At 45.8% G+C, this 22,038-nt stretch overlaps 1 protein-coding gene across 2 annotated transcripts in view; it reads left to right on the top strand.

Annotated features, from left to right (window-relative positions):
- Window positions 1–22,038, top strand: part of CLPB (caseinolytic mitochondrial matrix peptidase chaperone subunit B) — a 141,030-nt gene that overhangs the window by 17,892 nt on the left and 101,100 nt on the right. For both annotated transcript variants that reach the window (XM_032426995.1, XM_032426994.1), the window contains exon 3: window positions 11,627–11,713. In XM_032426995.1, the coding sequence (XP_032282886.1) occupies window positions 11,627–11,713 (87 nt within the window). The remainder of the gene's footprint in view (window positions 1–11,626; window positions 11,714–22,038) is intronic.

Here is a 22,038-nt window from a genome sequence, read left to right as displayed (position 1 = left end):
CACTTGACACTTAGAGGGCTGTCATTATGCGTTAGCTTCCTCTGCAGCTGCCCTGTTTAGCCCCTGCTCTGTCCTCTAGGACTACACAGCTTCCTTTTCCTGTTCCAGACCTTTAAATATTAGGAGACGGAACTCCAAGCTAAATAAGCCTTGGTTCCCTAAACTGTGCTTTCAAGTCTTCTCCCCATCGTAGTCATTTCCTAATGAAATGGCCCCAAAGTTTTGGTGCCATTTCTGAATTGTGGCATGACCACAATTGTGAGGAGCAGGGCAGTTCATCTCCTTTGTTACAGATTTTATGCTTCTATTAATATGGTCTGAATTTGCACTAGCTTTTTTGGCAGCTGCATGGTACTCCTGGATTCTGTTAAGCTTGCAGTCAGCCCAGCCTGCTGAGAACCAGGGCTTCCTGTACTTCTTTAACCTTTTGATTGGATTTGTTGCCAAGCTTGTTTTAACCTAAAGGCAAGACCATTTTAAAGCATCGTATTGCCATGTGAGTATGAAAGTTGTGGAGCTAGTGTGGAGGAAGAAGAAGGGATGGTTTGGGCCTATCTCATCTTGAGTCTAGGAGAAGAGGGTCTCTTCCAGGGGAGAAGGTTCTAGAATGCAGAACTAATCAAAGAGTGTCTCCGTCCCTCAGATCCTTCCTTTCCACTTAAAGCTTTTCCTTCTTTATCATTTTTTGTCAGTTGATTAGTCCCATCAGATTCCTGTAGTGTGCTGGTCCCAGGCTACATGTGGGAAAGAAGGGAAAAAATGGGATATGTGCCCTGGAAGGCAGTGTGGTTCAGCAGAGAGTCCCGGCATGGGTCCCAGTCCCTCGCTGCCACTCACTGGCCATTCACCTTAAGCAGGTCCTTCACTAGTCACATGATCAGATGAGATCATAAATGTCAGGTGCCTGATACATGGTAGGCCGCTCAAGAGGTGTGAGTTCTTTTGACTTCATCATTCAAGAGCCAGGTATGCTGTGTGCTCACTGACCCTGTACAAAGAGCTCTCAGAGCACCGTGATACTTAAAGCGCTTGTTTGTGTGCTTGTCCCATTTCCCCAACCCCAGTTCAGACTGGGAGCTCCTTGTGGGCAAGGTCCGTGTCTCTTTCATCTCTGGACCCTTAGTGCCCAGCATAGAGCCTGGCTTGAAGAAGATGCTACTTAAGTTTTGTTACTGGAATGAACCTGATCTTTGCTCTCACCTGTCTAGGGGGCCAGGTATTTTGAACGGCTTTTCACAGTCCAGTGTTTACTGAAAGGCTCATGGGGTTCTGGCCCTTGGCAGTGGTGGCTCACGTGCCAACCCTGTTTGACAAGTTTGAGCCACTTCTGTGTCTCACTGCCATACACATGTGACAGGCTTTCTGGCAACCCAGCCAGCTACCCAGCGGCCCTCCGTAGCAGCCTAGAGTCCTGCTGTGGTGCCAGTAGGTGGCGCCCGTGGCCCTTCCCCACACTTCAGCTGCCCAGACAGGGCTTTCCTTCTTGTCACCAAGTTACCAGGGCAGCAGCTGACTGGGACATAGCACATAGCCCTGGGCAGTGGTACCCAGATGAGGGTGCCCTGGGCCACCCCCTCCCCTTTCTAGCCTTGTATTGTTGCTTTTCATGTTTTATTGCATCCCAGCCATGGCACACACTGCTTGGGGAAACAGACGTTTCCTCAGGAGGATCCTAGGAGGTCATTAGTGGAATCGGTGTTTCTGCCTGTCCTTTCTGGCACAGCTCATGCCTCTGCCTCTAGGACGTTGTCCCTGTGGTTCTGTTGCTCTGACCTACACTCACATGGTACCTTCTCCAGGGTCCTCACTTATATTTTAGCTGTTTGCCAGGTGTGGAGTTGAACAGTGAGTGCCTTGAAGGCAAGGACACTGGAACTCATCCTGCTCAGAGTCCTGTAATAACCACGGTCTCATGAAAAGTTTGTGGAATGAATGGGTGAATAATAGGAAATGGATTCCTCAAAAAGTCATTATCCAAACTGAAGGACATTCTACAAACTAGCCTTACTCTGCAAAAGTGTTAGAATTATGAAAATCAGAGAAAGGCTGAGCAACTATTTCATTCTAGGTGAAAGGAAACTGAAGACACATGCAATACCTGATTCTCATATTGATCCTGGATTATATCTGGTTTACGGGGAAAATTGTTCTAAAGGATATTATTGGGGTAGTTGATGAAATTTGAATATTAGATAAAAATATTTTACCAATGTTAAGTGTCCCAAATTTGATCATTGTTGTTTAGTGGTTATGTAAGAGAATAGCCTCGTACTAGGAAATATGTGCTGAAGTATTTGGGAGTAAAGGGGCATAATGTCTGAAACTAACTCTCACATGGTCCAGGAAAAGATAGAGAAAAGGAGTGGTCAAGCACAAGAGGCAAAATGTAACGAGAATCTGAGCGAAGGACAGATCTGAGGTTTTCTGTGCTATTTTTGTAACTGCTCTGTAAGCTTGAAATCATTTCAAAATAAAATTTAAAAAAATAATCTCTGCACTTTAATGTGTGTCAAGTTCCTGCTAGAAACTGTGAGAGCTGGGACAAAGAATGGTCACCCAGCATTGGACTTCATTCCGTTTAATCCAGCACTATTCAGTGAGGGTCTGATACAGCTCCTCCACTGTGTGCTTTTGAACAAATAGAACACTTGTGGTAATGACAACTAACATTTGCAAAATGTAAGTGCTTTGCATACGTTATTTCTTTTGGTCGAGCTCAGCACCCTTGTTAGGTAGGTCTGGCAGGCTGATAAGGTAAGGTGACTGAGGTTCAGAGAGGTTAACATAACCTGCCACGGTCACACAGCCTGGAAGAGACAGATGCAGGCTCAAATCCAGATTAGTCTAGTCGAAGGCTGATGCCTTGTGAACCTCCATGTTTGTATGTATAAAAGGAAGGACTGGACTGATTGATCTCTGCAGGTTGTTCTTTACATCTAGAAATTTAAAACCTTATGTGATAGGAAATAAATAGTTATGAAGCTTGCAGTCTGCATAAATGCCTGTCTTTCTCCTCCCTCACTGTTCACCCGCTTCCCTTTGGAGTAGTGGCAGTGTTGGAGTGGGCCATCTCCCTAGTAAGGAGAGCATCTGGAGAGCTTCCTAGAGGAAGAGTCCCAAGAGGGGCCTTGAAGGAGAGTGCCTAGTTCAAGTAGCAAATGCAGAAGATGCCAGAGAGGCCTTGTGTTTGTGGAGTTAGAGTACCAGGAGCCTGCCTGAAGGCTGCTGGCCCGAGCTGGGTTCTGAGAGCAGCCTTCTTCCTCCCTTGCCCTGCCCCTCTCAGCCCAAGCTGACTGGGTAGATAAGGCGCAGATGGAGGCTGTGTGTGGATTCTAGCCCCAGGCGCCTTGCTTCTGCTCAGACAGCCTGGCCTGGTGCTGTTATTACTGTAAACAGGACCTTCTGCGAGGCTCCAGCCAGAGCCCTGTTGCCCAGATAGTGATCATGATTGAGTCTGCATGGCTCACTGCTTCCAGGCCTCTGATGCAGGTGGGCCAGGGCTCCCCACCCTTCAGCCCCCTCCCCAGCTGCAGCTGAGAGCTGGTTAATGTGAAGGATCCGGAAATCAGTTGGAACAATGCACGATTGAAGTTCAGTGGCCGCTTTGTATTGATTGGTCATAAAGAAAGAGGAAGAAAAATCAAGTGGTACCTCCCTCGCCTGAGTGGAAGAGCTGGTTAGCCAGAATAACTCAAAACTGCCCCATATCCCTGTCTGGGGCTCTCTCCCTCCTACAGACAGCAGCCCGAGGAGTTGTCTTTTCTTTGGAAGTCTTGCGAATGCCTGTGTCTGTTAGGAATCCACTTCTCAAATTTTGACGTTATACATATTTAGAATCCTAAGATTTTAGGACTCACAGGGATTTGAGAAATCATTTGTTCCGTTATTTTACCACAGAGAAAAGTGAGGCCCAGAGAGACAGATTAGGATCACACAACTAGTTACTGAGAGAGCCACGACTAGAATCCATGGCCTCCAGTCCCAGGCCTGCATCTTAAGTGTCCCCAGCCCTGAGCCTGAGAAGCTACACACACACTCTCCCACATATACATAGGAGCCTAAATTCTTTGAAAAAGACAGGCCCACCAGTATAAAACAGGTAACTTCCAACACAAGACCGAGGTATTGATGAGAGTGTGTAGGGAAGTGCTGTAGACATGTACTCATTCAAGCCCGTGTGTGGCCCCATGGTGCCAGCACAGGGAGTGAAGAGACAGGAGGGCCATGCTGATGGGGGGGGGTGGGCGGGGGGGGACTGGTTAATGTTGATATAGGTTAGCATAGGCTTCTTGGAGAAAGAAAGGGTAAGGTTCCCCCCCCCCCAAGAAAGTTTTGCTTAAAAAAAAACAATAGTATGTTCATTGTTACAAAAAACAACAATAAAATTTAAAAGAATACAGAAGCACTCACAGCAGGAAGGGAGAGTTTGACTCTCTTATCCTCTTTTCCATCAATTGTTTCGTGTTTGGTCCGAAGCCTTCAGAACTCACCTGGATCCCTGATCAGAACAGCTTTGTTTTTCCCCTTGATGTGTTAGTCTCCTATGGAAATCTTCAGGTCTTGGGCTAGGGGACCCTTATTCTACCACTGCCCTTGCCTGGGGATTTGAGACTGTTTACTTATCAATCCACAGAAAATTTTGAGCACTTATGGTCCAAGTTCTGTGTACACCTTCCACATATCCTAGTTTACTGTTACTTCCTTAAAATGGGGTAGGTACTAATTAGAAAATGATAATAGCACAGGCTCTTCCGTTTGTCCAGTGCTTTATTGCATGTCGAGTATTTTTTTTTTTTTAAGATTTTTATTTATTTGACAGAGAGAGACACAGCGAAAGAGGGAACACAAGCGGGGGGAGAGGGAGAGGGAGAAGCAGGCTTCCCTCAGAGTAGGGAGCCCGATGCGGGGCTCCATCCCAGGACCCTGGGACCGTGACCTGAGCCGAAGGCAGACTGAGCCACCCAGGCACCCCGTATGTCGAATATTTTTACATATTTTGGCTCATTGTTTCTTCGTGGTACCCCCGTGTGACTACAGAGTAGGGCTGCTGGGGTCCTCTCCATTCTTGAACAGGTGTGGGAACAGGCCCAGAGAGCAGGAGCTGTCACTCAGATGAGGGGACCAAGTAAAGTTCAGAGAGGCTAGGATATTCATTCATCCGTTCCTACCCACCCAGTTAGTACTGGAGCCTGCATGTGGGCCAAATCCATCCTGCTTCTTCCCCTGCCCCCCACTACTGCCTGAGATCTGTGCAAGATCTGGGCTTCAACTCCTGACTGCTGGTGTGGCCTCCTCCCTGTCCGCTGCCCTGGACCACCCCCAATTAGTGTCACCCACCACTGCCCTGCCAAGCGGGAGACCTAGTTCATTAGGGAAGGGCCTTCCACAAGTCTGGAGGGAGCCCAGAAAGGCCTGCAGTGCCCAGCCCCCGGACACAGGCTGCTCTGCCCTGAGTGGCAACCCACATTAAGCATTCCACTCATCATCTCAGGGATGATGGAATCCTAACCTTTTCGGAGACACCATGCTCTGTCACAAGCATTGCTCTTTTTAAAAGAGATTAATTCACTTGCCGCATTTTGTCTGTTGGTGAAAATCACAGGGGAGAGCAGGGGTGGCTTTCTCAGGCTGCAGAGGCCCTTTCAGCCACTCTCAGCAGGCAGCCACCCTGCACGCCCAGCTGGCCCGGACTTTGAAATGACTGCCCACTGGGCATTCACTTGCAAAGCAACAAAATGAAATGGAGGAGACCTGTGTGTGTGAAATGCTAACTTTGAGGGCTGCTCTGCACGGAAGGGAGGTGGGGGAGGGGCCCCACCCAGCTCTGAAGGAGGAAAAGTTGTTTGTAGTTGGGTTCGCTTGTAGTGCTTTTTAATGTTGGTTCTGGTGCTTCCTTGATTTAACAAGTGCCACCACTCCTTATGGAGTGCTACTGTGTGGTATCACTTTTAATCCTTACAACCACCTTGCACAATAGAGATTAATATCCCCCATGTCACAGCTAGTAAGCGACAAAGCTAGAATCTGAACTCCAGCCCTTGGACTCCAGGGTCATTCCTTTTTCCATTACACCTGAGCCCCAGGAGGCTGCAAAGAATCATGCTCAGTCGGGATGCTGGGCAGGGCTCAAAAGCTGGAGTGTCACCGAAGAACACTAAGATTTGCCTCCTAGAAGTGACCCTTCAGGTTGGTGGCACCCTTTCCTTCAGGTTTCTGTGCCGCCTCCTGAAACCCGCGTGGACCCAGGAGGAGGCTGAAGCTTAGGATGAGATACCTTCCCTAGCGTGTTAGAGCAGGAGGTGGCAGTCCTGACTAGCGCCCCCGCTGCCTGACTGCTCAGTGCTCTCTCAGCTCTGGTCGTTGACAGGATAGCAAGTTTGGAGAAGCCCTTTTTCCCAGCAGTCCTCCTCTTAAAAGAAAATCCCGCATTGTACGGAATGTAACGAGTAGCTCAAAATTGTTGCCAATCAGAGACGCAAGCTAAGACAATAACATGAGACCCCGTTAGACCTATCGGGCTTGCAGTCAATAGGAAGCTGGCAACTGCCGAGTGTTGGCCAGGAGCACCCCTGTCCTGCTGGCGGGAGGGTAGATGGAGCAGCTTTCCTGGAGAGGACCCTGGCACAGTGGCATCAAACCAAGTAACGTAAACCCAAAACCCAGGGATCCCACTGCTAGTACATGCCCCAGAGAAATACTCACACCCATCCAAAGGGGCACACGCAAGACGGTGTTCTTTGAGCATCGCTTTTGGTGCCTGGGACATGGAGGCTGCCTGAGTGGGTATCTCTGGGAGAGCAGAGAGGGAAAAATCTGGTGGATGTGCCGTGGAGAATTATATAGCAATTCCTAAAAATGGAATTATTGTATACTTAGCAGTATGAGTTTATCTTAAAATGCAGTTATTTGTAAAAGAAGTAATAAACAGAAATACATATGTATATATGTATATAAAGAGAAAAGAGAAAACCCTGCTTGGCTCAGTTCTGGAAAGCAAGAACCTCTGTCTTGTATCCTCCTCAGGAGCCAGCGTGCAGCTGGGCACAAAGTAGGTGTGTACACATGTTTATTGAATAGATGAATAGAGGAGTGCCTGGAGCCAGGCTGGATGAATTATCCAGGTCATCCTGTGTGACCCTGTCTTAGAATCCCTGGGTATTGGCCAACCTGCTACTGCCAGCTTCAGACTAGAACACATTGGTCCATCAAAAGGGTGGAAGTAGGGTAAGGGGGCAGGCCGAAGTCACCTGTATTGAACACCTGTTATACGCCAGGTACTGGGCTGGGATCCCAGCAAAGTAGAGGTTAGTGTCCTTATTTGATAGGTGAGAAAACTGAGACTCAGAGAATTGATTTGCCCAGGATCATCTAGCTGGACTAGAATTTGAATCCAGGTCTAATTTATTCTAAAGTCCTTTGTTCATCCTTTTCCTTATGCTACACTTGGCCCTCAAGGGACATGAGGAGGAGGCATCTCCATCCTCTTTCTTCGGCCCTGCCTCCAGAGCAGAGCTGCTTCCAGAATTCTCAGGACCCAGGCAGGGAAACATGGGTCACTGACCCACTGGAGACAGGAGGGATTCTGACTGCACTGAGTTTCTCCTGGCTGTGTCCTGCTTTCTCATTTCCCTGCCCTGGCTCATCTCCTTTGGTCTCATATTATAGCAGCCCCCAAACGGTCTTCTTGTTCCCACTTTCTACTCTCTCCCCTTTCAGACTCAACTTGCTTAAGCTCTCAGGTTAATTTTGTAATTTCTTTTGCCCAGAAACCTTCGGTGACAACCCCTCTGCCTGTGGTGAGAGTCTAAGGAATGCCAAAGAGGTTTCTTCTCTGTTGCCAGCTTTAGTTGATTAATGTTGGCCGATTGGAATGAGTGTTGAGGATTCTGAGGCTTTTTCAAAGGCTCCACAGGAGAGAGCTGCCAGGAGAGATTCACGATTTCTGACTTAGATGCAAGAGGTACAGGACAGTAGCCTGCATACCAGACATTTGTCAACCCTTTAGATTGGGTTTTTAACCTAATATCTGTTATTTCATGAAGAGCTGTGAACTCATGGACATTGTATGTAAGGAAAGAAAAAATTCTTTTTTGAGTATGTGTGTTCCTATGCACTTTTCTGGAGTCATCAGCTTGAAGCCTATGGCTCAAAAAGGTTTATGCCCACCGCCTTGGTAGCTTGGCTTTAGAGGTCCTTTTGTAGACCCTGCATACCTTGGCAGCTGCCTGTTTCTTTGCTGTGAACTGTTACCTGGATGGATCTGCCTGAATCCTTTTATATCTCTGAATCTACCTTCCCATTGCTTCCCTGCTTCTGTCTTGTTCCTTTCCTCTTGACTGGCGTGCACTTCCTCCCTTGCCTCTAAATTGTTCCTGTTCTTCAAGGCACACTTCATGTCTTTTCCTTCAGAAACCTCTTTGTTTTAGAGGCAACCCACAGAATGGGAGAAGATATTTGCAAATGACACTACAGATAAAGGGCTGGTATCCAAGATCTATAAAGAACTTCTCAAACTCAACACCCAGAAAACAAATAATCAAGTCAAAAAGTGGGCAGAAGATATGAAAAGACACTTCTCTGAAGAAGACATACAAACGGCTAACAGACACATGAAAAAATGTTCATCATCATTAGCCATCAGGGAAATCCAAATCAAAACCACGTTGAGATACCACCTTACACCAGTTAGAATGGCAAAAATGGACAGGGAAAGAAACAACAAATGTTGGAGAGGTTGTGGAGAAAGGGGAACCCTCTTACACTGTTGGTGGGAATGCAAGTTGGTACAGCCACTTTGGAAAACAGTGTGGAGTTTCCTCAAAAATTTAAAAATAGAGCTACCCTATGACCCAGCAATTGCACTCCTGGGTATTTACCCCAAAGACACAGATGTAGTGAAAAGAAAGGCCACATGCACCCCAATGTTCATAGCAGCAATGTCTGCAATAGCCAAACTGTGGAAAGAGCCGAGATGCCCTTCAACTGATGAATGGATAAAGAAGGTGTGGTCCATATATACAATGGAATATTACTCACCCATCAGAAAGGATGAATACCCAACTTTTACATCAACATGGATGGGACTGGAGGAGATTATGCTAAGTGAAATAAGTCAAGCAGAGAAAGTCAATTATCATATGGTTTCACTTATTTGTGGAACATAAGGAATAGCATGGAAGACATTAGGAGAAGGAAGGGAAAAATGGGGAGGGGGAATCGGAGGGAGAGATGAACCATGAGAGACTGTGGACTCTGAGAAACAAACAGGGTTTTAGAGGGGAGGGGGGATTGGTTATCCCAGTGATGGGTATTAAGGAGGGCACGTACTGCATGGAGCACTGGGTGTTATACGAAAACAATGGATCGTGGATCACCACATCAAAAACCAATGATGTATGGTGACTAACATAACATAATAAAATTAAAAAAAAAAAAAAGAAAGAAACCTCTTTGTTTTGCTTCAGCTGGTCCTGATTTTGTAGCCTTCTGGACTGAGGACCAGAGAAATGAGGCCATCTAATCAGAATCACGGGATCAGAACCAGGCTCTGAACTTTCAGACCCATGCGCTTTGCACAGCACCTGCTAAACCAGGGCAGGTTTTGTAAATTAGGAAGGAGGTTTTGTGCAAAAAGAGATTTTTGTCTCATAGGGCTCTTAGTCTCTTTAATATTCTTGGCCATGGAAAATTGTTTCTCCAAAAAGAAGTTTAACTCTGTGTGGTAAAGAGGCCCAGGAGTTTCACCAGAAGAAATCCTCCAAATTAGAGGTGAGAGGTGAGGGTTTCCCAGCCTCCTCTCTTGACAATCCTCCCTCACATTTTGGGCCCAGTCATGCTGCCTTCTCCTCTGGATGAGAGGCTTTACCTCTGCCTGACATACTCCTTCCCTTCCCTCAACCCCATTTATCTGGCAACTCTCTAGCATCACCTCCTCAGGGAGGCCTTTTCGGTCGCTGAGTCTGGGTTAGGTTCCCTGGGTATGCATCTGCAGCCTGCGCTCCCCCATTCACAGAGCTCCTCCGATGCATGCTTATGTGCTTGCTGGCCCTGGGTTCCGACAGTGCCTGTCTCCTCCCTGTGTCAGCGCAGGCCAGATGAGTGCGTACATACTGTGGCTCCTCCTCCCAAGCCTTCTGCCCCTGCTTACTTCAGCCGCACAGAGCTTTTATTTGGCTTGATCCAGACAAGCAGTTACTGCACATTGTGGCACAAGAATGGTGCTGGGACTCAACCCCACCTCCAGACTCTCTGCTGGTGCCTTTCATTTGGAACCCACTAAAGAGTTAGCGGCCTCCCAGTTCCCCCAAACACCCTCCACGCATTCCCCATAGTCAGATCCTGCCTTGTTGGCGGATCGCTCTTGACTTTTGGTCTCGTGCTCTCCTGGCCTCCTGCAGCACTTCTGGTGGGAAACCACACACTCCAGGCTTTGATTTCCTACTGTCCTTAGTTCCCCCCCTCCCCACAACTAAATCATTTGCTCCCTAGGGCAGACCCCGTGTCTTCTCACCCCCCACCCCAGAATCTAGCACAGGACATACAGTGATTTGCTAAAGTCAGTTGAGTCTCTTGTCTTCCACGTTCCATGGAGCTAGGTTCGGTCTGGAGGAAGGGCTGTGAGGTGATAGGAACTCCGGCCATAGAGCCATTATCAACCTGAACTTCAGTCACTGATGGCCCTTAGCTGGCTTTGTGACCTTCAGTGAGTCATTTTACCTCACTGAGCCTGTCACCTCATCCATGAAAAGAGGTTAACATCAGTTCCTTAAACTTGTGTGAAGAGTAAATGAGAGCATATGTGTCAAGTTGTGAAGGCAGTTCCTGCTTACAGTAGGTGCTCAGTAAGAGTTGGTTCTTTTTACTCCCCTTCTCTCTGTCCAACCCCTTGTTCCCAGGTCCCAGAATTCAGGATTTTAGTGATATATTTAAAGCCCTATGTTTGTTAGTTTATCCAGCAACTACTGAACTCCTACTGTGTGCTAGGCGCTGGCATAGAGAGTCAAATAGGCTCATGTGGACTTTCCTAGAAACCTAATCTAGCATTTCTAGCATTCTTCCCATCTTTCCTTGGGTTCAAGATTTTCGGTTTCCAAACAGCCACCATACAGAGAAACTTGAGGATGTGATCCTTTGGTAAACTGGGAACTACCTAGATAGGCAGTGTCATTGGGCATTCAGTGCTCCTCCATGAATCATAGGGGAATTCTAAGGACAGAGAAGAGATCTGTGGACCGGATGAGCCACGGAAGCCTTCTCAGGAGGGAGTTCTCAAGCCAGGATTGTACCCCATAGCATGCTAGTAGGATTAGAGTAGGCAAAGAATCAGGAAAAGAGCATTCTGGACTAAGGGAATGGGAGTGTCAGGGTATTAAAGTAGGGAAGACACATTCTTTCCTCAGAAGGTAACAGCAGGGGTCAGACTTATGCAAGGGAAGAATGAGAGAGATAGGAGAGGCCTGGGGTGAGGGGAGAGTGGCCAGAGGAGCTGGGATGGGTACTTAGTTTTCAAAGGCCTGTGACTATTTCCAGATTCACCTAGCCTCCCTGTTTGTTGACTGTCTCATTTCTTCCACTCCTACCTCCGCGATAAGCCATATACTGAAAATATTCCTCTGTTTCTTTCTAGGCTCTTGTCGGAAGGTGCAGATGTTAATGCAAGGCACAGACTTGGCTGGACAGCACTCATGGTGGCAGCCATCAGCCGAAATGACAGGTGAGAGATCTTCCACACAGGGCTCCCTTAGCCTGAGCCTTGCAGACCACATTCCAGAACCCTCTCCCACCCTGCTTGTCTCCTTGTTGTCTTCCCCAGAGGCAGGGTGATGGACTGAGCTGAAGGTCAGGTCTACACCTGGTATAATGAAAGTATAGAAGATGGGGAAAGGGAAGAGATAGCCTTGGATCCTGGCTCCATCTTTCATTTGCTTTGTGACCTTAGGCGAGTCATTTGCATTATTAAAGCCATGAAATGTTTGCAAGCCTGTGTTAAGTGGTTGAAGGTACACATGTGAGTTCCCTTCATGTTTTCGTTATCCACTGTCTGTCCATGTGGAGGAAGCTAGTTACCGTCCTCAGCGAGGGCTCCACTGGGCTATTTCTTCGAAGATTCTGATGGAAACTGGGGGGGGGGGGGGAGCGGTGGCACTCCCTCCCTACCATTGGAGGCCCTGCTCTTTTCCTGCCCACTTCCCCATTCCCTCAGGGGGAAGCTATTTTGTAAAGGTTGAAATAGTCCCCTATGTGTAGAGAGTTATTTCCAATTCTCACAATTGCCACAATTTGCCAAAATTCTCATTTTGCAGCTGAGAGAACTGAAGCCCAGAGAGAAAAGATGATTTGTCTGAGGTCACACAGACAGGAGTTAGAATTTGGTCTGGCTGCCTGCAAAATTTGTGTTTTACTTTACCTCACTGCTGCCTCCGTCTGCCAGATCCCGGATGCTACTTCTCCATCCCAGTCTCTAGCTGTAGTTATGCAAAATAATTGATTAAATAAGAGCAAAAAGAAATGCTTTCAAAGAAAGCAGACTGGGCACTTTAGTAACAGCCACGGAAATTGGTAGTTTGAAGTACCAGTTTTAATTTTTTCTTCAAGCTGATCATTAAGGCTTTTGTCTGCCACTACTGGCCTTTGGAAGGATCATAAATATGGTGGAAACCGACAAAACAGGGATTTTCTAATGTAGAGGTGGCACTGCCTCAGACGGGCTGAGAGACTTAGCTGTACTTGAGGTAGGTCTCTCTTCTCTGTTCCTCTGTCCTGAGCCTGTTCGCAGCACTCCATTTCCTTATTTGCCTCTTAAGCTCCAAGCACTTAAAAAGAAAACTTGGTGTAAATAGGCTTTGCAGTTGAGAGGCCTGGAATCCAGTGCTGGTTCTGACCCTTAGTTGAATTTCAGAATTCTGGGGGTACCCTGTTTCTTCACCTGAAATCAGTTATTTTCACAAGCATTTGGTAAATATCTACTCTGAGCCAGACTTTGTGCTAATCATTGGAGAATCAGAGACCTTGGGAGCTCAAGGTCCAATGTGGAAAAGAAAGGCAGGTAAGAGAGAGAGTCTAATGTGACCACTGATGTCAGAGCCATGTGGACAGGATATTATCAGAGCAGAGGGTATGAGGGGACTGAATCTGGCAGCAGAGTAGATTCCCGCTATATTTTTGCAAGAGCCCAGTGCGATAGTGTATGTGCTACCTATTACAAATGACGAGTTGTTATTCTCTATTACCCACATTAGCCATGTCTACACACAAACGTGTGTTTATTCTACCACTGATACTCCACCCACCACCACCTCCACCACCCCACCCACCAGTCTTCTTTCCCAGCTGGCGGCTCTCTCCATCCACAAGAGATAGCAAGCAGGTGGTGGAGAAAAGGGAAGGGGGTGTGTGGCCCTTCTAGATGTAGTATTTCCAGCATTGAGACAGATGAGGAAATAACACTATACTTAAGAGTATTGTCAATCAGTGCGCAGCTAGCTGGTAGATGTGCTTTGGGGACACTTTTCTCTAATTCTAATGACTTGTTGCCTTAACTGATTGCCCTGTCTTTATCCAGTGCCATTAGCAAATCAGTGATGCTTGTTGAGCAAAGTGAGAGTGTTGGCTTGTATTTACTTGTTTTGGTTCTTAGAACTAATTATTGGTGTTTTAAACATCCATTTTGTGTCCTCCTCTTCCTTCCAGTGTCTAGGGACAGATTTTTATTGAAAGTAGCGTACCTTTTAGGTTAATTTATTCATATCATGATTTTTTTTTTGGCACCTACTGTTTGCCAGGCACTGTTCTTCACAGACAAAGATCCCTACCCTCATAGAGCTTATTTCTATACTAGCGGTGGTCCCTGGGTAGTAAATGATAAATATAATACATAAATAAAATATATACTATATTAGAAGGTAAGAAGTGCTATGGAAAAAGGAAAATAGAACCTGATAAAAAGGAATGCCAGAAGTACCTTGATCAGGGTGAGTAGGCCTCATTGGTAAAGTGCTACGGGAGTGGTCTTAAAAGATGATCATGTCCATACCAGCACAGTCTGCCAATAAGTTTCTCCTTATTAGAAGTGTACTGATCCTTATGTCATCAGTTACCAAGCCCTTCTGGAATCATATTGGCCAGGCCTGAAATGCCACCATTTCAATTGGACTTGGATGAAGGGAGGATAGAGGGGCAGCACCCCTTGCTTCAAGACTGAAGCAGAGAACCTTCACTTGCATTAGATGTTGTCAGCCCACAAGCTCAAAGGAGAGGTCCTGAGATGATCCAGTCATTTCACCCTCAACTGCCTTTAGTGAGTGCCTGCCTCATGCCTATGTCCTTAGGGATATAGCACAATAATCTCTATCCTTAAGGAGACTAACATCTTGTGAACTGTTATTTGTATATATATTTTTTAACTTAATTTTGAATAGTAAAGATAGTACTATTTTATTTAATTTTTAATAAAAAATACAGTCCTGTAGAACAAAATTTTAAAAGTATGTATGGGAACTTAATTTATAATTTATTCTCTCCTTTTATTTCCAAAAAGGGTTTGCAGTGACTCAAATTAAAATACAAATATAAATGTACACAGGAGAGTTAAAACTGGATCAGGATCAGAAATCATATTGGTAAAAGGAAAGATAATTGTATCAGGATTGAACCAGAGATTTTCTTTTCTGAAAATAGTTTTAATTGTTTTTGTAAAAATAATACAGAGAAGAAGGTAGCAGTCAACTGAATTCCCTCTATCTAGAAATTGAGCAGTGTATGTGTGTGATTTCACATAAATCAGACCATGCTATACTCACTGTAAGTCAGGTAATTAGTGGAATTCAGTATTACTTTAGATTGAAGTTTCCTGATGAGCAAGGCAAAAAAAGGGATACAGAGAGTTTGGTTCTTCAGGAAAGAAGAACTTTGTTCTGACACCCCTTTCTATTATCATTTTATGTATCCAGCATACATTTTTTAAAACTATACTGCATCTGGTGCTGATGTGCTAGGCTGTGACGGATTCAGATAATAAGCATCACGGCCTTTGCCTTAAGAAGCTTCCTTGGACTGCGGACATCAAGGACTCGAGTAATGTGATGGCCATTGTCTTCAGTGGCCGTTCTGCCAAAGATTTACCAACATTCTACTAGGATGATCCTTTTGCCAGCCCTAGTAACAGCTTGGGTGAAGTAGTGACTTGAGGAGCAGTTGCTGGGGGCTGACCGCTTTTCCATAGTGAGGCCTCCGTAAGCCTCATGCTATAGGCACTTGTTTAGCTTGAGTCTGGGTGCCTCATTCTGTGTTGCACTTTGACCCAGCCCAGCTAAAGGCTAAGCCACAGGGTCCCAGGATGATCACTGTGACTTAGCAGAGCCTTCACCAGCTCGTGCAAATATACCCAGCCTGCAGCTAAATTCAATTAGTTTTTCTTTAAGAAGAGAAAGAAATCCAATTTTACCAAACATGGACAGACGGTGGAAGGCACTTTGATGTTACAACCTCTCAGTGATGCTTTACTTAGTCACAAGTTCATAAGCAAGAAGGCTTAATTACTTGGGAAAACACAGGATTAAAACTGGACACAATGGCTGAGTATCCGCTCTTAGGCGACTTGATTCGAACCCATGTACCCAGTTCGTGTGTGGTGCAAACTTTGATGTGTGCTATGACAAGCTGAAAGTCATGACCCCCTCAGGGAAGCTCCTTCACATGGCATTTGCAGGATGTGTAGGCGGAGAGGCAGGGCCTGCCAGGCCTGTTTGCTCAACTTTGATGTCCAAGCAGCCACAGGCCCCACTGTTTGCTCTTTCACTGAAGGATGGATTGGGAGCCTCCTACCTTTCCCAGTGGACAATGGCCAGCAATGGAGTGTGACGACTGTTGACCATTCCAGGAGCCTGGTGGACCAGAACAGGGCTTTTGGGAGGTGCAGAGCCTGGGGGGCCAAAAGCTGTTTATAAGACAGCCATTTCTCCAGATGTAGCTTTCCTTAAAGTCTAGTGTTGGTTGGGTGCTTACAGTGGAGATAAAAATAGCCTCATGAGTTTTAGCAGGTATCAACTACTGCTTGACTCTCCGTCCAGTGGCACTAAGGTATTTGTAAACTGAAGGTTTGAGTCTATCCTGTTTCCTTCATCAGTGTGTATATGCAGAGGATAGTGGTTTGGCAGAAAAATGGTATGATTTAGATCCTTATAATTTTTAATTTCTCAAAAAAGAAACTGTCAAAACACACATCTGATAAAGGAATATTATCCAGAAGATATAAAGAACTCATAAATAAAAAATAAAAAGACAACCCAATTTTTAAAAAATGGGCAAAAGATTTGAGCAGACATTAACCGGAGAAGACATGGATGGCAAATAAGCACATGAAAAGATACTCCACATTAGTCATTTAGAATGGCTAAAATTTAGAAAAGCTGACAATACCAAGTGCTGACAGGGATGCAGAACAATTGCCATCATTGCTGATAGGAATGCATTATTATGCTGTGGCCACTTTGGAAAACATTTTGGCAGTTTCTCATAAAGGTAAAACATATATTTACCATGCAACCCAGCAATACCAGCTCCTGTACCAACTTTATCCATGAGACATAACAACACACATCTTCAAAAAGACCTGTATGCAGACATAGTAGCTTTGTTCATAATCGCCAAAAACTGGAAATCACCCAAATGTCCATCAGCTGGTGAATGGACAAATTATGGTACATCCATACAGTGGACCACCACCCAGCAATTAAAAAAAAAAGAACTATTCAGGGGCGCCTGCGTAGCTCACTTGGTTAAACGACTGCCTTCGGCTCAGGGTCCTGGGATCGAGCCCCCCATCAGGCTCCCTGCTTCCAGGAGAGCCGGCTTCTCCCTCTCCCTCTGACTGCTGCTCCCCCGTTTGTGCTCTCTCTTTCTCTGTCAAATAAATAAAATGTTTTAAAAAAAAAAAAAAAAAACTGTTCACACATACAGCAACAGGGATGAATCTTTTTTTTTTTTTTTTTTAAGAGAGTGCATGCACGAGACTTGGGGAGGGGGAGAGGGAGAGATAGACTCTTAAGCAGGCTCCACACTCAGTGCAGAGCCCACACAGGGCTTGATCTCACAACCCTGAGATCATGACCTGAGCCGAAATCAAGAGTTGGATGCGTCACCGACTGAGCCACCTAGGTTCCCCAACAGAGACGAATCTTAAAAGCCTTATGCTAAGCTAAAGCCAGACACAAAAAACTACCTATGGTATAACTCCAAAAATATATGACAGCCTGGAAAAGGCAGTACTGTAGGGACAGAAATCAGGTTAGTGGCTGCTAGGATTTAGGAGTAGGAGGAGGGACCCAAAGGAACTTTTGGGGTGATGGAAATATTCTAAATCTTGATTGTGGTGGTGATATACAATGAAAACTCATCAAATTGTACATCTTAAAAGGATGCATTTTACTATGAGTAGATGATACTTCAGTAAATTGACTTAAAAAAAACTTAAAAAGACATCATCCCTGTCTAATTTCCATTATTAATTGTAACCTGTGGCATACCAAGAATTCACGTTTGTAGTGTCAAAATGAATTCATATAGTTCATGGTCACCTGGAATGTTTAGACTTCCTATTGTTGATGGTGTTTCACATTAGAGTACTGTATACTCTAATTGTTAGTAGAGAATAAAGGTTTATGAATTCTCATGATTTGTGATGTCATGAAGTATAATTACTGATGAATAATGATAAATTCACTTACAAGTGATACACAGTGAGCTTATATAAATTCACAGCATATTCTACAATTCTTAATAGTAAGGAAAAAGTGCAGGGTACAGGACTGAGAACTTGCCTCCCATCCCACATCGTCCTCCGACTCCTTGTCCCTGCACTGCCATACAGGGAGACCACCTAAATAGTGTGGCCGATGTGGTGCTTCAGGAACCAAAGATCCTGAAAGAGTGGGGTGGTGGGGGGAGATTCAGATTTGAGTCCACTTGGGCTTGGTGGTTGCTTTGAAAGCCCCTGCCTCAGAGAAGGTGAGGCTATGAGGCAGAGCTCCAGCAAAACTGTTTGAAATTCCCCACAAGAATCTCCCTCCCTCCTCTGCCTTTTCTCCCGGAGTGCATTTCATCAGCATCGGAAGGCCTGCTTCCCGGCACTGCCTTCCCTGCTTGGCTGGGGTCCCTGAGGAGCTGATCTAATGAGTGGCTAACACGCATTTGCCAAGGCCTTCCTGGATGTGGTACCTGGGCTTTGTTAATTTTAAAATGCCGCCATCCTTGGCTGAAGACCATTTAATTTCCTCTCATAGCAGTCATTTATTTTTAGCATTTGCTTATTTTCCCTCCACCTTACTAAGGAGGTGGGTGGGTGGGCATTAAACCCTGTCTTTAATAAACCAGCAGTCCCAACCAGATTTCTGTCCTGCAGAAGAGGCTGTGCAGGCCTTTCTTTGTGGGGCAGCAGCTGCAGAGGTGTTCCTACAATGATGCTGCTCTTGCAGCTGGACCAGGGGCAGCTTCCCTGGGAAGCTCTCCTCCCTTGCTGGCTGGCCGGAGGCAGAGTGCAAGTGGAGGACCCCTGCACCCGTGCTTCAGTGCAGGTCATTAGGGGGCCTGACCACATAGAGATCTATCCTGACTTAAAGGCCTACAGCCTCTTCCTAGGGTCCCCAGCTTGTTCTTGGCCTGGCTGCTTGTTGCAGAGGGGTGCTTCCTTTGGCCCAAGGAGGCTGGGCTTTGTGCTGGCCAATCTGACTATAGTGGTGATCATGGCTGTGGTTGTGATTGGGTGCCTTCTGTATGCCAGGCCCATGTCAGGCACTTCCTGTGTTGGCTCTAATCCTCACTACAATCCTAATAGGGAAGGATCATTATCCCTATTTTACAGATAGGGAAAATGAAGCTCAGAGATGCCCATGGTTGTCTAATAAGTGAAAGAGGGAGCCAGGATTTGAAGCCAGTTGTTTTTGAACCATAAATTCTCATTCTTTCCACTAGATATACTGCCTGTGGAGGGAAGGGGTGGGGAGCAAGGCCTTGGGATGGACTAAGAGGTGCCAGGACCAAAGTCAAGTCAGCTCAGTCAGGGTTTCTTGATGACCCACTGGTGTCAAGATATGCTGGATGATTATGAGAAGTCTAAAAACAGACAAACCACTCTCCTTGTCTCAAAAAGCTGACTGTCAGGTGCCTGGGTGACTCAATCATTAAGTGTCTACCTTCGGCTCAGGTCATGATCCCAGGGTCCTGGGATCGAGGCCCACATCGGGCTCCCTGCTTAGCAGGAAGCCTGCTTCTCCCTCTCCCACTCCCCCGCTTGTGTTCCTGCTCTCCCTATCTCTCTCTGTCAAATAAATAAATAAAATCTTAAAAAAAAAAAAAAAAGCTGACTATCAGGGGGTACCTGGCTGGCTCAGTCAGTAGAGCATATAACTCTTGATCTTGAGGTTGTAAGTTCGAGCCCCACCTTGGATACAGAGATTACTTAGAAATTTAAAAAAAAAAAAAAAAAAATAAAAAAAAAAAAGCTGACAGAAAAGGGAGAAAAAAGCCCCCCCCCCCCCCTTTTTTTTAAACAATCCGTAGAATGAGGCAGAATGTGGTCGGTGTCCCAGAGAAAATCACCTCTAGTGCCAGGCAGAGATCATGCCGTGTAGAGGCGAGATCATGAAAGGAGGCCTTTCACACAAGGTGGGCCTTGAAGGATGGACAGGATTTTGATTGGTAGAGGGACAGCATTTCTGGAATATCATTAGTACCAGAGGACCGGTGTGAACATAAGTTCACAAAGGTGAGAAAGTAAGAATGTGCCAGATCCGGTTGGAGGAGCTGGCAGAGTCTAGAGACCAGAGAATGGAAGGAAAGGCCCTATCCAGACTGGCCACGATCCTCTCACTCTGTGGTAGTCTAGTGTCGGTATGTCTGCAGCTCTAGAGCCACATTACATGGGTTCAACTCCTGTTCTTCCTCTTTCCACTTATGTACCCTGGCAGGTTGTTTCACTTACCTGTGATTGTTTCTTCAACCATAAAATGGGGATAATAAGCAAATCTTCCCAAAAGGCTGTTTTGAGGTTTAAATATGTAAATATTGTATTGTTTAGAACAATGCCTGCCATATAGTAAGCACTCGATAAGGGTTGGCTACTTTAGTTAGTAGCATAATAGTAGTGGTGGTGGTGCTTAATTATTATTATTACTGCTGAATGTGGATCACTCTAGGAGGAAATTAGTTAACAGTCTGCAGGTTAGCCTATCTTTGAATGTGGGTTATTAACTTGTCTCTCACCAACACCTTTAGGTGGCTCAGAAGCAGAAGGGCTTTGGAGATTCTTTTTCCACTCCTTTTCATCTAAGAAACTGGGCCTAGAACATGAGACCCCAGAGCAGGGCACTTTGATGTGGGACTGGCTCTTGTCCCAGGTGGCCACCTGCCTGATGCTGGACAGTGCCCAGTATTTCCCAGCAAGGAAGGGTGGATGAGGGTGCTGGCCAGGTGCCCAGAATGCCAGCATCATGCCCCCAGAAAAGTGTGCCGGGCTTGATGTTTCTCCCACTGCTGCTGTGGCCGATTATGTCTGAGTAACAGTCATTTCTAATCCCATTTGGAATCGTTGCTCAAGATAATCCTGTTTCGTAGTAATGATATTCCAATTCCAGCGTGCACTGATTCTAGTTTGGCAGATGCATGCCTTGACCTCAGGCAACCCAAGACAGTGCTCCCTGGAAAGCAGTGCCAGCTCATTTGCCTAACATAACAATCTCAGGGTAACCCCCCTTTTTCAACACTATATCTCGTCCTGGGGTTCTGTGTTCGGTGCTTTCATGGAGAGTTTCAGTTGGGATGAAGGGAGCATCCAGTGCTCATCCAATTCAGCTGCTTGGGGAAGGACGTTCCACTTCTAGGGACTGTGATATGGTTCACTCCCACACCTCTTTTTAAAGACATCAGACCCACATTGTGCCATGAGCTGCTTGCTTGCTTGCTTATTTATTATATATTTATTTATTTTTAAAGATTTTATTTATTTATTTGAGAGAGAGAGACAGTGAGAGAGGGAACACAAGCAGGGGGCAGTGGGAGAGGGAGAAGCAGGCTTCCCGCCGAGCAGGGAGCCCGATGTGGGGCTCGATCCCAGGACCCTGGGATCATGACCTGAGCCGAAGGCAGACGCTTAACGACTGAGCCACCCAGGCGCCATATATGTATATTTTTATAAGAGAACAAATCTATACCTTTATTTACACCTTTATTTATTTACTTTTCAGTAAGTTTAAATCCTTGAGTGGTACAGCATCACATGGATTCTGTGGCCAGTGGCTTTAGCAGGAAGGTTGCTTCAGAATTTGGCATGAACCATGCCACTGGTTCCATGAGCACGAGTTACTTTTCCCTAGATTACTCTGGTTTTGTTCAGTTTCTCACCAGGAGTCACTCTGTTGTTCTTTGCTTTGTACACCTAAGCACATCTCTTACTTAAATAGAATTCAGCTTCATCTCGAGCATAAATTTTTAGAAGAGCTTTGTGCTCCCTTTGGTTCGGGAGACCTCACTTACAGCCAGCAAAAATGGCCTTGGACCACAGCCTTCCAGATGTATTTGTCATTTTAGGAGTCCTATTCCCAGCAGGCCTCCATAGGCTCCAAGATGGCAGAAAGAGGTGAGCTGCTTATTTAAATAGGGCCGCAGGCTAGTGGATCAGGAGTATACAGTAATATAGTAGGTGTGTCTGGGTTTCAGCAAGGTATTTGTCTCTCATGATACCCACATGAATAAAGTATGATGTGGAGAATAGTTCAGTCAGATGGTGAGTGACCTGTTTCATATGTTGTGTATATATGATTAGAGATTGGAGAGCAAACTCTAGTGGTAAGCCACAGGGCCCTGTCCTATTCAGTCATTACATGCATAAATGCCAACCCAATTGGCAGATTAAATGAAACTTAAAGAGGGAGGTAATATGTTGGGTGAAAGAATTGGGGATATTGAAAAAAGAACTCAGTGGGCTAGAACAGTGGTTAAATCTGTGGTGATAAACATTAATAGGACAAGTGTTTAAGTCTGCAATTA

This window comes from Phoca vitulina, unplaced genomic scaffold, assembly GCF_004348235.1.
Source record: "Phoca vitulina isolate PV1807 unplaced genomic scaffold, GSC_HSeal_1.0 scaffold36, whole genome shotgun sequence".
NCBI classification, from domain to species: domain Eukaryota; kingdom Metazoa; phylum Chordata; class Mammalia; order Carnivora; family Phocidae; genus Phoca; species Phoca vitulina.
The sequence above is the reverse complement of the archived record's forward strand: the minus strand, read 5'-3'. Positions and strand labels throughout refer to the sequence as shown.